At 46.5% G+C, this 14,823-nt stretch overlaps 1 protein-coding gene across 3 annotated transcripts in view; it reads left to right on the top strand.

The window, feature by feature from the left end:
- The first annotated feature begins 191 nt into the window (after nt 1–191).
- Nucleotides 192–14,823, top strand: part of Flacc1 (flagellum associated containing coiled-coil domains 1) — a 28,063-nt gene continuing 13,431 nt past the window's right edge. For 2 of the 3 annotated variants that reach the window (XM_063267181.1, XM_063267182.1), the window contains exons 1-10: nt 389–529; nt 3,204–3,345; nt 3,896–3,973; nt 4,703–4,751; nt 6,645–6,778; nt 8,259–8,352; nt 9,354–9,415; nt 11,118–11,213; nt 12,459–12,556; nt 13,501–13,553. In XM_063267181.1, coding sequence (XP_063123251.1) covers nt 3,239–3,345; nt 3,896–3,973; nt 4,703–4,751; nt 6,645–6,778; nt 8,259–8,352; nt 9,354–9,415; nt 11,118–11,213; nt 12,459–12,556; nt 13,501–13,553 — 771 coding nt within the window. In that variant the 5' untranslated portion in view covers nt 389–529; nt 3,204–3,238. Of the gene's footprint in view, nt 530–3,203; nt 3,346–3,895; nt 3,974–4,702; nt 4,752–6,644; nt 6,779–8,258; nt 8,353–9,353; nt 9,416–11,117; nt 11,214–12,458; nt 12,557–13,500; nt 13,554–14,823 lie in introns of all 3 variants that reach the window. The other variant, NM_001014101.1, reaches the window with a different exon arrangement.

The following is a 14,823-nucleotide window of genomic DNA, read 5'->3' as shown; positions in this document are numbered from 1 at the left end:
ACACTGACTTGAGTGTGAAGATTTAACCGTTTAACCGGCTGCTTCCCCAACCTTCTGTTGTTAAGAACAGAGAGCTTTGAGCCAATGAGGTGTCACCATTCTGTTTCCATAGCGATAAAAGAAACAAACCCTCCCAGGCTAGCTCCCTAAAACAAACCTCACAATTCAGGCTTGGTCAGAGGGCTCTGGCTGAAAGGGTAAATTTCTCCTCAAGGGTGACTTTCAGTGTAATACCTGGGGACAACTGAACTCTCTCCCAAGGGAAGCTCCTGGCGCGCCCGCGTAACCCTTCTGAAAGCCCTTGGCTGGTTTGCAAGTCTTCAAGGCAGTTCTGGAAATTTCTGCCTTGGTATCTCAACCACTTGGGAATAAGCACTGAAACCACGAGTCCTGAAACATCTTGATTTGGTGAGAAATGAACCCTGATTCTGCGCTGGTGGGGTCCGGTTTCCCTAAAACATTACAGTTTCTTTAAGACGCTCAACTTGGGAAGGAACCACAAGGCCAATGAATCTTTGAAAGAATTAAGGTAAGATCTTGCAAAGAGTTTTCGGCTGGTCTTTTAAAACCCAGACCCTTTCTAAAGCTCTGCTCGCTCTCAGCCACCTCCTGGCTGTGAGTGAAACACAAGGGAGAAAATAACAAGGAAAAAAACAGAACACGCACACACGCACGCACGCAGGCACGCACGCACACACACACGCACATACACGCATCAACCAGTCATTACCAAAAGCTCTCAAAGTGCTCTTTCCCAGCTTGCTTGACTCAGTTTCTCCCCTGACATCCTCAGACCCACCTCATGATTTGCTAATAGCCAAGTCTGTTCTAATGGCTAATTAGTTTTGCATTACTGATTTTAAATGCTTTGAAGGGCTGGAGAGATGGTTTAACGGTTAAGAGCACTGACTGCTCTTCCAGAGGTCCTGAGTTCAACTCCCAGCAACCACATGGTGGCTCACAACCGTCTGTAATGGGATCTGATGCCCTCTTCTGGTGTGTCTGAAGATAGCAACAGTGTACTCATATGAATAAAATAAATCTCTAAAAAAAAAAATAAAAATAAAAATAAATGCTTTGAATATGGTTCCCGTGGATGCAAAGGGAACTTTTTAATTTTAATTTTAATTTTTAACTTTGCTTAACTTTTTGCTTAAAAAGAGCAAAGTAATAAACATTAAGGCAATTTTTAGAATGGGGGGAGGAAATGAATAAACATTTGTCAAAACTGGTTAAAATATAAGTAAATATATTCATATAAATGTAGAGTTGTGAGCCAAGAGAAGGGGCTCAGGGATCAGGAGGCTTGCTGCGCTTGCAGAGAACCTCAATTTTGTCCCAGTAAAACCACATGTAATGGCCCAACAGCCCGCAACTCTAGCTCCAGCGTATCTAGTACTGTGCTCTGGCTCCCATGGGTTCCTGAACAGTTACGGTACACACTCACAGACACGCACGCACACACACACACACACACACACACACACAAATAAATCTTTTTTAATTTTAGAATGAAAATGATATGAAAGCCTATCTCAGACTTACTGGAAAGGTTATTTAAATTTTGCTTTAGGAGAATATGATGATGGAGGAGTGACACAGAGTGGGAGTGGGGTATAACCGAGTAAGATTAATCACATTGACAGTTGTTGAAACGAGGGGCTAGGCGAGCTTATTTTACTCTTGTTATTTTATCTTTTTTTTCCCCCTTCGGAGCTGAGGACCAAACTCAGGGCCTTGTGCTTGCTAGGCAAGCGCTCTACCACTGAGCTAAATCCCCAACCCCAAGCATATTTGACTTTTTCTCTACATTTGGAATATTTTTAAATTTCTTGACTGTAAAAAAAACTTACATTTAAAAATGATGACGTGTTTTACATAATAGGAACTCATGGCATTATCTTAAAAAATAGACCCAGGATGTAAATATAGTTTGCTCCTGTTATAGAAAATTATGTAAGTCTGTTTCTTTAGAATGTAGAAAATTCTGGAAGGCATACATTCAAGCATTTTCATTGGTTATCTCTGGATGGTGTATTTGTGATTTTTTTTTTACTTCCTTAATCTTTTCTGTTGTGATTGTCTCTGTAATGAGCTGATTTCAAAGTTAATATGCACACACACACACACACACACACACACACACACACACACAATAAACCTCGATTTCTTTTAAGAGAGAGTATTTTCTATGTGTAAAAAGCCACTCCAATCATGGTGTTCCTTTCCATGGGCAGGGTTGAGAACATGGCTCTGGTGAAATGTTCACAGCAATGCAACAAGCTATACTTTTTAAGAGACTCATTTAAAATTTAAATTTTAAAACTAAGAAAATTTTAAATTTATAGGTTTCCTGTAGTCTCACATCTAATGTGTAAAGTCGGGCCCACCTGATTTCAAAGAACTCCCCCAAATTTTCATAATATGTCATGAAGAGAACAGGAAACATAATTCTGACATTCTGACCCAATTTTCACTTTTTAATACCTGAAATATAAAGTCTCTTTCTCTACATACGTGCATATATATGCATGCATGCGTCAGGCTCTGGGTGTGGGAACAGGGACAGGTCTGGTCCTGAAAAGCCACGGGCACTGTTTATCATACCATATACCCCGTGTGCTGTCCACTCCCTACCTCTCAGTGTCATCAGAATTCATCTCTCCGCCTCTGGGCTCACCTGAGAGTTAACGTCCATGCAGCAACAATAATGGGGGATTGTTTTCAGTTCCCTTCTGCAATTCAGGCAGATGACCCAAATTAAGAAACAGGGCCATTTGTGCTCTAGTTGGAGAAGGACAACCAATTCCCCAGAAAGTTCTGTGCAGGATCTGCTCTGGGGAATCTCTCTCCATGCAGAGCTAGCTAATGTGAACTTGAGGAGGAACAGGGCCATAGGAACTGAGGGGAGGCTTCCATTTCTGCAGTGTGTTGCCTCTGTGACATCTCTGTGTGTCACCTGTAAGCCTAGGTAGCAATAGTTAGACAAAGATTGTTTACTTGGATTATGGCAGTAACTCAGTTATGCAAGATGTTTATCTGCCTTCATGTCAAGCAGCAAACGTGAGGCATCACTCTACACGGAGAGCCCACGTCAGCTCGGACTCCACCCTGTTCTTTGTGCTGCCCCTTGATCCTTCCTCCTCTCTGTTTGCTTTGATTTCTGGGTGGTTCAACTCTCTGCCGTTGTTTTTGCATCTCAGCAAGAGCCCCTAGCAAGACTGCCTCTGACCTGACCATGTACCCCAATCCTCTCATCTACTGCACCTGCTGGGACCCCTGGAACTTGGGTCCACGGAAGCTAATCAAGACCCCTCATCCACTTCCAAAGGCCTCCATAAGAAAGTAAGGATAGATGCTGGGTTGGCTTAGGTACAGGGGGTGAAAGTTTCCTTTGTGGTCCTCTTTGCCTTACAGGATTCCCCAATAGAGAGTTTGCCACAAATTCCCCAACAGAGCAGGAAACCCTGCCTCCCTGCCTTCCTTTCCAGCCTGGGTGCTGCCCTAATCCTGCAAGCCTGTTTGACTCAATGGCATTTCAATAAAGTCTCAACTTTGCAATTTTGTAGTACAGTCTGTGTGTGTGTGTGTGTGTGTGTGTGTGTGTGTGTGTGTGTGTGTGTGTGTGTGTAAAATACCCAAACGGCTTTGATGTCAACTGCCCATCCCCAGGAACACTGGCCTTGAGACTCGTGCTGACAGCCAGGAGATAGTAGACAGGTGCCAGCACCTTGGCCCTGAGGTCTTCAAGGCCTCAACTCTCCACAATCCCAATTATCACATTATATCACATTATCTATTCCAATTTGGAATCATCATGGACATGCCCTTGTGGGGGAGGAGGGAGATAGCTTTTTTAATTTCCTGTGTCTGTCTATTTATTTATTGTTTCCAGGCCAATTTTCCCTGCACCAATTTCAAGAGAACCAAACTACCTCCTGTCCCAACCAGCAAAATCTACTGCTTTCCCGAGGTAAGTACTTTTAATTCTATGAAGCAATAAATAAAATAATCTAACACTACAAGACAGATCAATTCTCTCTGAGAGTTCCAGAGTGTAGCCCTGCTCACATTAATTTGGCTTCTCCTTCACTGAGGCCCTGTACCAATAGATTCCCTTAGCTGCCCAGGGACACACACACACACACACACACACACACACACACACACACGACCTCATGGCTGACTTGAGCTAATTTGCTACCAAGGATGTCAGAAAACTGCCACAATCCATTGATTTGTCCCCCAACCACCAGCCAAATCCATGGTGATTTCAGCTCAGAGATGGTGAGGGAGCGGTGATTGGCTGCAGAGGAGCCCTCAGCCCGGAGAGTGGGGAGCGGTGAGCACAGGCTGGAGGTTGTCAGGTAGCTGACCTGAGATGTAACCGTTCCTTCACCTGTGGTCTGTGTGTGTGAAAGAAGTGTCAGTCAGAGAGAAGATATGGACACCGTGCAGACGAACACCGGGGACATGGGAAACCTCTGGATGCTCAAAAAGGCATGGAATCAACTTAGCCTGAGAGCTCTAGGGTGCACCCACATCCTTAGACTGCCCCCTCAATGGGGCCCTATACCAAAGTGTTCCCCAGCTACGCAGGGTGCTCCTCCAGAAGGTCAGAGCTGGCAACCCCACGGTGTAGCCCCCTGAGCTCCTCCTTCTTGCTGTTGTGTTGCTTTCTGAGCACATTTTTCTCTTGCAGAGACAAAGCCCAGTCAAGAAAGCTGGAGGAGAGCAACAAAGCACCTTCAGTGAGTAAAAATGGTGAAAGGGGCAGGGTGAGCATTTATCTGGCACCTACTGGTGCAAACATGAGGTTTTTACAGACTCGCTCTGCCAAATCGTAACAGAGATGCTAGGAGTAATCCTTATATTATCAAGGTGCACGTGTGAGGTAGTGTCGCCAAACTGAAACTAACCCCAGCTACTCTCCTTGGCTTTGTGTAGGGAAAACAGGTGGTGGTAGGTTAGGGTACAACTCATGCCCCAATATAGGACGCCCTCTGCAAACTGGAGCAGAGACCTTGAGGCAATGGCTGTCAGGGCACCTGTGGCCAACAAGGGCAAGGACACCAGCCTCAGATGATGAGTCTTCACAGTTCTGACATAAGCATGAGATCAGGTTATATTTACATTTTAGAAAATGAACTTTCTGGTAAGACATTCTGGCTACTTTTTTTTTGTTTGTTTTACCCATCCCTCCCCTTCCTAAAACAAGGATCACGCAGTCCTTTAAGGGGCTTCAGTGGTTGGGAACAAAATAAGAAATAAGAAAACCACAATCACCATGTTAGGTGGGAAGGGTGTGAGTGGAGGCAAATGAGTGATGCAGAGGACAGTGGGACAGTGTCATGACTGTTATTCTTCATAATGCAGTGGCGTGACACGGCAGAGGGGTGCCTTAGCAGCCCCATGCTGACCCATCCCTCCTTGAGGTACCAGACATACAATGAAGCTTATTTTGGGGAAGGAGAAGTGAGCGAGAAGGGAGTAGAGGCAAAGAAAGAAAGGAAATGGAAGACGGAAAGAGAGGAGAGAGAAAGTAGGGAAGAGGCTGGCTGGGAACATGGGGTTGAAGGACAGGGAAGAGAGGTGGAGGACCTTTCTTTTATAGCAAGCATGGCTCCTAGCTGTTCCCAGGTAACTGTTGAGGAGTCTAGAAGATACGCTAACATTGAAAGTCCAAGCCCAGGGTGCTGTGCATTTGACCCAGGGACAGAACAAGGTGTAAGGGAAGGTGATGCAGAGAAGCCAGTGAGGAGACGGCCATAATGGATGACTTTATACTGCTAAGTAGATGCTATGATTGCACCCAAGTTAGCCACTGACTCTGCCAGGGGTGTCTGTCTTGTCATGTGATGGAGACAGGAGGATTAGCCCAGTGCATGTTTGTGTCCTTGAGAGTTATTTTTCTTCCTTAAAAATGCCATTTGAAGAAGTTACTTTCTTCATTTTTCTGATGAGGAAACTGAGTCACAGAGATCTTAAATAGCTCCAAGGTCTGTCCAATCCCAAAAGTTGAGCAGTTCTCACAATGCCCAGCTGCTGCCCATAATGGAGGAAGGGGAGGAGAAGCAGAGTGGTGACCATGGATCAGTTGGCACTGCTGAGTGTAAAGGGCCCCTGGAGGCCAGGGAAGTGTTGGTATCGGATCTGAGAGATTTGAAGGTAGTACCTGGAGGAGGGCACAGAAGGGTCTTGGGCCCTAGAATTTCAGCACACCATCTCTGTGTGTAAGATGTGAGGAAGCTGTCTTAGGATTTCCATTGACATGAACAGCATGACCAAGGTAATAACTCTTATAAAGGACAACTTGAATTAGGGCTGGCTTACAGGTTCAGAGGTTCAGTCCATTATCGTCAAGGAGGGAGCATAGCAGCATCCAGGCAGACATGGCGCAGGAGGAGCTGAGACTTCTACATCTTCACCTGAAGGCTGCTAGGGGAAGGCTGGCTCTCATGTGGCTAGAAGGATCTCATTGCCCACCCAGACAGTGACACACTTCCTCCAACAAGGCCACACCGCCTAATAGTGCCACTCCCTGGGCCTAGCATATTAAACCACTACAGAAGCCCACAGTAGGTGGAGGAATCTCGGCTCTTCTGGGTTCATAGCTTCCATTTGTCTTCTACCTTGTTACCCAGGAAGTGATAGAAGTGTCACCTGGCTATAAACTTGTTCGAAATCGGGAGCAGATTTCAGTCACCTTGGGAGATGAGATGTTCAGTAGGAAAAAACACCTGGAATCGGGCATCTTGAGCAAAGTCAAAATTTCCAGGTAAAGTCTTTGGATCAGCACTGGCTTCTCAGAGCTGGCTCTGGCCAGCTCATCAGCCCCGGCACCACTTAAGCATCTGACATCTACACCCAAGCTGCAGGTCCCTGCCCAGAAACAGCTACAAGGATAGGGGTCCAGGCAGCAAGACTAAAGAGGTCTGGATTCTGAGTGTGGGAATAAAGAACAAAGCCAGAGATTCTAGAAGACTGGAGTGTGTGTTTCTGTTTCATTATAAGTAATCCAAAATGCCCATGACTCTGGGAGACACTGTTAGGAAGGTTTTGGCCTATTCTATCCTGTTAAGAAGCAGCCATCTGCTTTCTCAGAAGCCCCGCCTCTTTTTCTATCCTCTGATGTCATGCTCATATCCATCCATCCATCTCAGTTCTCCTTCCTAACCCTCATTTGTGTCTTCCCATCGGGCCTCTCACTCCTGGCTTTATATCACTGGAGGCTCTCCCAGTTCTGCCCTTTCCAGCCTTCGTCTACTGTAAGAACTGTTCTGAAGCCACGGTGGGCACACACTGTTAACCTGTGCTGGGGTGTGGCAGGGGTTGGTCTCTGTGAGCTGTATAGCCAGGTTTGGGGCAGCCAGGGCTATGTAGAGGGACCCTGCATTGAAAACAAAAAGCGAGCAAGAAAAGCAGCTATTTTTCTAAAGGATCTGGGAAGACATTCTCCGGATCAAGTTAGCTCTTATCTCTAACATCCCTGTAAGAACATGGGCACGGTGACACACGCCCATAGTCCCAGCACTGAGAGACAGACAACCCTGGGGCTCATTACGTGAGTCCTAGGTTCTGTGAGAAAGCCTGTCTCATAAAATGAGTGGGGAGCAACAGAGGAAGACACTTAAAATTGGTCTCTGGCTTCCACGTGAGAGTATGCGTGCTCACACATGCGTGTGTATTCATACATGTGCATGCATGCACACACACACACACACACACACACACACACACACACACACACACACAAACCTGTCTCAAAAAATGAAAAAAATAATCGAAGCACTAGGTTGCCGTATACCCAAGCTGGACACTAGCACCCTGCTCTTGAGTGCTGGGAGTGCAGACACGTTTTCACACACATTTATTTATGCGTCCTCTTAGTCCCATCCTGGGGCAGTCCTTGTCTTCAGTTGCCTATCTGCATGAGTCCCCCCACACTTCCTCATTCCCTAATCCTCTGGCCTCCTGAGTTCAACTATTGTTAACCAAACTCTGATAAGTGTCCAACAGCACATTCTTATTTCCGGTCTGCTCAGTGGACACCACGCCACCCCATTGCTCCCAGCAAGTTCACCTTTAGGGCCTAGACGCAAGGTCCAACCACCCTGCGAAGAAACGCCTCATCCGAGAGCACTGTATCCCATGCCTTAGTGGCCAAACCACACAAAACAGACTGGTCAGGCAGCCTGGGGGCCTGGCTGGTTCGAATAACAACACGCTCTCTTGGTGACAGAGTGTTTGTCCCACAGGTCTGATATCATTTCTGACCTTGAGGAGCAGATCTCTGAATTGTCAGCAATAATAGAACAAATGAACAGAGACCACCAGTCTGCCCAGAAACTGGTGAGTGATCCTTGCATTAGCCACGCCCTCACAGCGAATACACCTAGATTACTGATGTGCCAGGCTGGTCACCGAACTGAGGTGTGGTATCCCGGCACAGGACTCTGCAAACTGTGCAGTGAGTAGTATCTCCCTGCCTCCATCCTCGTCCATTAAACACTCAGACATTGCATTCATTCCTGGAGCTCTCCGGTTGCCTCTGGGTGTGTGGTAACTGTGTCTTCTACACTGCAAACACTGATGAGTCCCCCTCTGGCCTCCGTCATGAGATGTGCAAGTGTCAGAGGTTGCCAGACTATTGCTAATGACCCCAGTGTGGAGGATGCCTCCTGTGTCGTGCAAAACCTTCTAGGAAGCCCCGGGCCCACTCCCTGTTACTATGAAGGTCTCAGGGCCCATTCTTCAGAATCAGCTGGAGTCCTTTCAGTTTTGATGCATTTTTTAAAAGATTCATTTATTTATTATACAGACAGCATTCTGCCTGCATGTATGCCTGCTGGCCAGAAGGGAACACCAGATCGCATTTTAGATAGTTATAAACCATCTATAATGGTTCTGCTGGGAATTTGAGCTCAAGATCTCTGGAAGAGCAACCAGTGCTCTTAACCTCTGAGCCATCTCTCCAGCCCCTCTTGATGCATTTTTAACAGTGACATTTTTACCATTTTGGTCATCAGTTCCAGTTTTGATCCTTCCTTCCTCAGATCAGGCAGGTGACCAGGGCTGCAGTAAGACCAGAACTTCCTGGTGTTACTGAGGTGAACCTGTGAGGCTTGGCCTCCCCACAGCAGCCTCTTATGCCGATTAGTCCCAGGCTGTCTGAATCTTAGTCATGAGGTGGTTCACCACTGGGCTTGACACCTTTCCCACCTCTGATTTGTTTTACTGTATTTCTGCAAAACCACTGCTGGACTGATGTCTTCTTCTACAAAAGAAAAATTGAAGGTAAGAGTGGTCGGGGGCTCTGTATGCCTGGTTTTTAATGTTGACCTCATTTCCAGCTCTCCAACGAGATGGATCTCCGCTGTGCTGACATGAAACAGAAGTTTGAAACGGAGAGCAGGTAAGCTTTCTGGCAAAGGCCTGTGTGCCCTGGCAGGATTCCAGGCCCCCAGGCACGCCCGGTGGTGCCAAGTGCAGCCAGTGATAGTGTGTGGGAGAGGTCTTCAGAGAGCAGGGCCGCCTCATTTAGGCCACTAAGAGGAAGCAGTCTGAGTTGTGTTCCAGTGTTTCGTCGTTCATCCGTTTCAGCTCCAGTGTAGTATTTCTTTTGATTGGTTGCTGAGAAAAGCTATGTTGTTCGCCATGCAGCTTCTGTCATACATGATTTGTTATGAGTATGGTCTCCTTCCCAACCCTCCCCCTCCTCCCCTCCCCCTCCTCTTTCTTCTCCTCCTCCCCCTCCTCTTCCCTCTCCAACTCCTCCCCTCCTCCCCTCCCTCTCTTCTTCCTCCTCTTCCCTCCCCCCCCCCCCCCCACTCCTTCTGCCTTCCCTGGCTCTTAGATCAGGGCCTGGGCAACAAAGGAAGAAGAGATGAGAGGAGAAAGGACAGCCATGACAAGTCAGAGGGAGTAGGAAGGAAGTGTGTACGGAACATTTTTTTAAAGCCTGGAGGCTTCCTGTCCAATCCGAACAGCCTAGGATATCCTGGTGAGAGACTAGCGCTTCTCACTGTCCTGTCCATATCCACTTGTTTATTATTGATTTCTGATTTTTTAAGATCAGTTTTAACTTCTTGGCAAAATAAAGGAGAGACTGAACGCTCCACCATGCACCATGCACAACAGCCTTATCATAGAACCGCCCTGTCTTCTGTCACCGGATGAAAGTTTAAAAATGCTATTCTGCTCCAAAGGAAAAGGGAATTCTCCCAGTTGTGAGAACACGGGTGGGTGGGAAGATAGAAGTGAAACAAACCAGGCAAAGACAACATCTCTCTGTTCTCACAGCTGAAACCTCACAGAAACCGGTTACTCAGGCTAGCCAATGAGAGGTGATTGTCAAAGTGTACAGACTTTGGGCCACTGCTTCCTCCAGACCTGCTGACCTGGATTTGATCCGCAGGACCCACGTGGTAGAAGACTGCTGAGTCTCTCAAGTTACATTCTAGTCGCCATGCACGGATGGTCACAGTGTACACACACACACACACACACACACACACACACACACACACACTGCACACTAAATAAATAAATGTAATAACAATGTTTCAAAGTGTATATAAACATCTCAGACAGGAGAGATAATTCTTAAGAGCCTTGCAGGCCTTAGGATAATGATAATATTGTGTTCCTTGTTTCTCATTGCCTAAGAGTACATTTTAGGACTGGAGAGATGGCTCAGTGGTTCCGAGTATATACTGCTCTTGCAGAGGACCTGAGCTTGGTTCCCAGCGTTGGTGTGGTGGCTCACATCTCCCTCTCCAGCTCTAGGGGATCTAACACCTCTGCACTACTCTCACATCTACTTACCCTCACACAGACTCAGACATAGAAACAAAATCAACAACCAAAATCAAAACAACTTTTTAAAAAGAAAAAGTGAATTTCAAATATTCTTACCACAAAAAAATTTAATCATTGGGTTGACATCTTTGTCAACTACATTGATTTAACAATTCTGCATTGCCTTCATAAACTAGACCAGCACGTCTAACTCCATAAGCATTTGTAGTGTAAATATTTATAACAAAAAAATCTGTGGAAACCACAGCATTTTATGTATTGACGTTTTTATTTATTTGTTTCTCTTGTCTGTTCAGTTTGTTTTCCCAGACAGGGTTTCTCTCTCTGAAGACCAGGCTGCCTGGAACTCATAGAAATCCACCTGCCTTTGCCTCCCAAACGTTGGAGTTAAGGTGTGTGCCACCACATCCAGCTTGTTTCATTGTTTTTATAATAATTTAAAGTTTATGGCAAAATTACCAGGAAGGTACAGAGGTTCCTCCTGCCCCACCCTGTAACCTCCCTCATTTTCAGCATCCCTGAAAAATGTTACATGTGTTACAATGATGGGCCTGCCATCATCACCTGCTTGGAAGTCACTCCTGGGGCAGAACATTGTGTGTGTGTGTGTGTGTGTGTGTGTGTGTGTGTGTGTGTGTGTGTGTGTGTTTAAAATACCCAAACAGCATGCACCATGAGAGTTGTCCATGGTGCTGTCACTATCCTAGTGTGCCCTGTCAGCTGCTCCCTTCCCAGCTCTTCCCAAGGCCATGCCAAGAAACAACTGTCTCCAGGCCTTCCTTGCTTATTGTCAGAATGCTATCACGGAGTCTTTGCAGACAGGCACTTTTCCCGTAGTAACGTGGGTTTCGGTTTCTTCCATCTAATTTAAGACTTGGGGCTCTCACTTAAGCACTCAAACACTATGAGCATATGAATCCCGGGATGGGGCTAGATCTGGGGTTCTCAACTTATTCTGGGTGCTTCTATAAGTGAGCTGTAAGCAAAGATTGTTGACTGAGAAGGAGAGTCTGAGGTGCTCGCTTGAGCACTATTCAAAGCAGCAACTGTAGAAAATGCCTCACTCTGAATAGAAACCAAGAGAATACTACAGGAGCTGAGGATGGGGGGAAGGGCAGGTCAGTGCAACAGCTCAACTCCAGACTGCGTGTGTGTGTGTGTGCTCACGCAAGCGTGCGCATGCATAAGTTTATGTATGTGTGTGCACAAATGTGTGTGCAAGTGTGTATAAAGGGTGTGAGAATGTGTGTATGTTTGTGTGTATGTATGAGTGTGTGAGTATATATGTGTGAGTATGTATGTGTGTGGATGTATGTGAGTATGTGTGTGAGTGTACATATGTGTGTATGAGCATGTGTGAGTGTGTGTAGGTGAATATATACATACATACATATATATATATATATATATATATATATATATATGAATGTATGTGCAGCACACACACCCCACCACCCCTGTGCGCTTGGTGTCACCATGTTCCTGTGGACCGTAGAAGACAGCTTTTGGAAGTCAATTCTTTCCTTCACTATAGATTCCAGGGATCAAATTCAGTTTGTTAGGCTTCCCTGGCAAGCACCTTTACCTGCTGACTCAGCCTGTGGACTCTGAACTTCTTTTCACCGATTGTCCCACAGGGAACTCAAACAGACTCACAAAGAGCAGCTTGAGAAGTTAGAGAACAGCTACAAGGAAACCTTGAAGGTAGAAAAGGCTGCTGCCCAAGAGAAATTAGGTACTGTCAGACGCTGGGGGAAAGCCTGGGGAAGGTGGGTAGCCTGGGCCCTGATGTCCCTATGGCCATGGATTGGTGCAGCCAGATGTCTGTTCGAAGGCTTAGGGCATGAGAGTGACTGAGAATGAAACTGGAGAGAGAGAGAGAGAGAGAGAGAGAGAGAGAGAGAGAGAGAGAGCGAGCCTGTGTCTTTGAAAATCCACTTTCATCGGTGAATTTTTAAAAATTTTTTAAAAGCATTTTTTAAAAGCACATTTTAAAGTTCTAAAACTATGATCTCACTCTGATGCCTTCCAGTTTCCTTGCATGTAAAATGGCGTGCTTTACTGAGTCCTAACTGGCATGCTGTGACTGCAGGCTCTGTAGTGCATGCAGCTGTGCTGTCCGAATCTCACTGTTTGCACCGCCCTTGGGGAAGCAGAGGGTGCGCCCTTCAGATTTTGTTTTGTAGACATGTCCACGGAGAGAATGAGACACTCTATAACCTCCCTCTGTTTGAAGTTAGTATCTTATTTACACTTCTTCCAGTTTCCTAAAGAGAATGTGAGGTTTACATAATCACTGTTAAGGAGGAAATGCTACAAAAAGGAGAAGCAGATGCATTCTGGGAGGTTTTGTTCCTCCTTCCCACAGATACAGATTACCCAGGAGGGCGGGAGGGGGAGGTGTTTATCTTACTAAATCAACTGAACAGAGCATGTGCGTTTCAGAATCTCTGCGAAACATGTTTACCAGTCCCCTCTTCCAGAGGCTCTGCTTCTATTGGTTCAGGAGAGATCCAATGCCTGATAAGTTTTTTGATAAGCTTCCAGAGTGACTTGGGAATCCTGTGCCAGTTTCATCACCTCAGAGAGAGCTTGGGTGTGGTGCTGAGGAGTTTATGTGAATTTGGGAAAGTGTGCTCATCGAAGGAACAATGACAGCCTTGTTTTCTTTTCGTCCAGATGAGATGGGCAAAGAATATAAGTATCTGAAGAATATGTTTCACATGTACCAGGTGAGGTCCACGTTGTGTGGTAGGTTCTGAGGGGAAGAGAGGCGACGCTCATTCCTCTCAGAATGAGGAAGACTGTAGACCTGGACAGAGTCTATCTAATCCCCTCCACCCGCCCACCCCACCCCCGCCGCCCCAACCACAGTGCCCAGCAGGAAATGTTAGCCCAGTGACTTCCATGTTTGACAAACCAGCCATCCACCTCTGAAGAGGCCTGTTGAAAAGATGTGTAACAGCTGTTCACTGTTTCCTAAACATGAAGCCCGGGAGGGGGAAAGGGGCTGGAGAGAGGAGGGCTCAGCAGTTAAGAGAACTGACTGCTCTTCCAGGAGACCCAGGTTCAGTTCCCAGCACCCACATGACAGCTCAAAATCACATGTAACTGCAGTGCTGGGGGACCCAACACTCTTCTGGCCTCCTCTGGCACCAAGTTCACTCACAGCACACAGACATACGTGCCAGCAAAACACTTATACACAGAAAACAGGTTGTTGGGGTTGGGGATTTAGCTCAGTGGTAGAGCGCTTGCCTAGCAAGCACAAGGCCCTGGGTTCGGTCCCCAGCTCCGGGGGGAAAAAAAAAGTTCCTATAGAAAACAGGTTGTTTTCTTAAGTGGAACTAATCACCAACAGTAACATGGAGAAGAAAGAATTGTCATTCACCAGAGGCAGCCCGTGCAAACTCCTGTACTTGCTCGAAACGTTCACTGAGAGAATCTATGGACGCTTTTGTATTCTCTTTTCTCTGGGCACGTTAGGTCTTTTCCTCCTTCCTGGCGACTGCCTCTGTGCCTTTGGGTTGTCACTGTCCCTCTCTCACTGACCACGCGCTGTTGCAGTCACTTGCTGTGACAAAACCTAGCACTTCAAACATCTGATCCAAGGAGTGGAGTGCTGGTCAAAGCAATGATCATATTTAAGGCCGTTCACAGACAAATTGTCATCAAAAAGTCTTATCTCATTCCACATGCTACAAGCTTTGAGACCTGAAGCCATTTCCTTTAACCCTGGTACTGGGGTTAACCCCAGTGCTGGTTACCTCCGGTACTGGCTAGATTTGTTGTCAACCTGACATAAAATGAAGTCATCTGGGGGGAGGGAGCCTCATTTGAGAAATTACCTCTATTGCCTGTGGAGAAGTTGGTGGGGCATTTTCTTCATTAATAATTGACGTGGGAGGGACCAACCCACTGCTGGTGGGGTCGCCTCTGGGCAATGGCTCAGCAGGCTGAGCAAACCACAGGAGCAAACCAGTAGCCAGGACTCCTCTTGGA

The sequence above is a fragment of the Rattus norvegicus genome, chromosome 9, assembly GCF_036323735.1.
Source record: "Rattus norvegicus strain BN/NHsdMcwi chromosome 9, GRCr8, whole genome shotgun sequence".
NCBI classification, from domain to species: Eukaryota; Metazoa; Chordata; class Mammalia; order Rodentia; family Muridae; genus Rattus; species Rattus norvegicus.
This window is presented reverse-complemented; position numbering and strand designations above follow the sequence as displayed.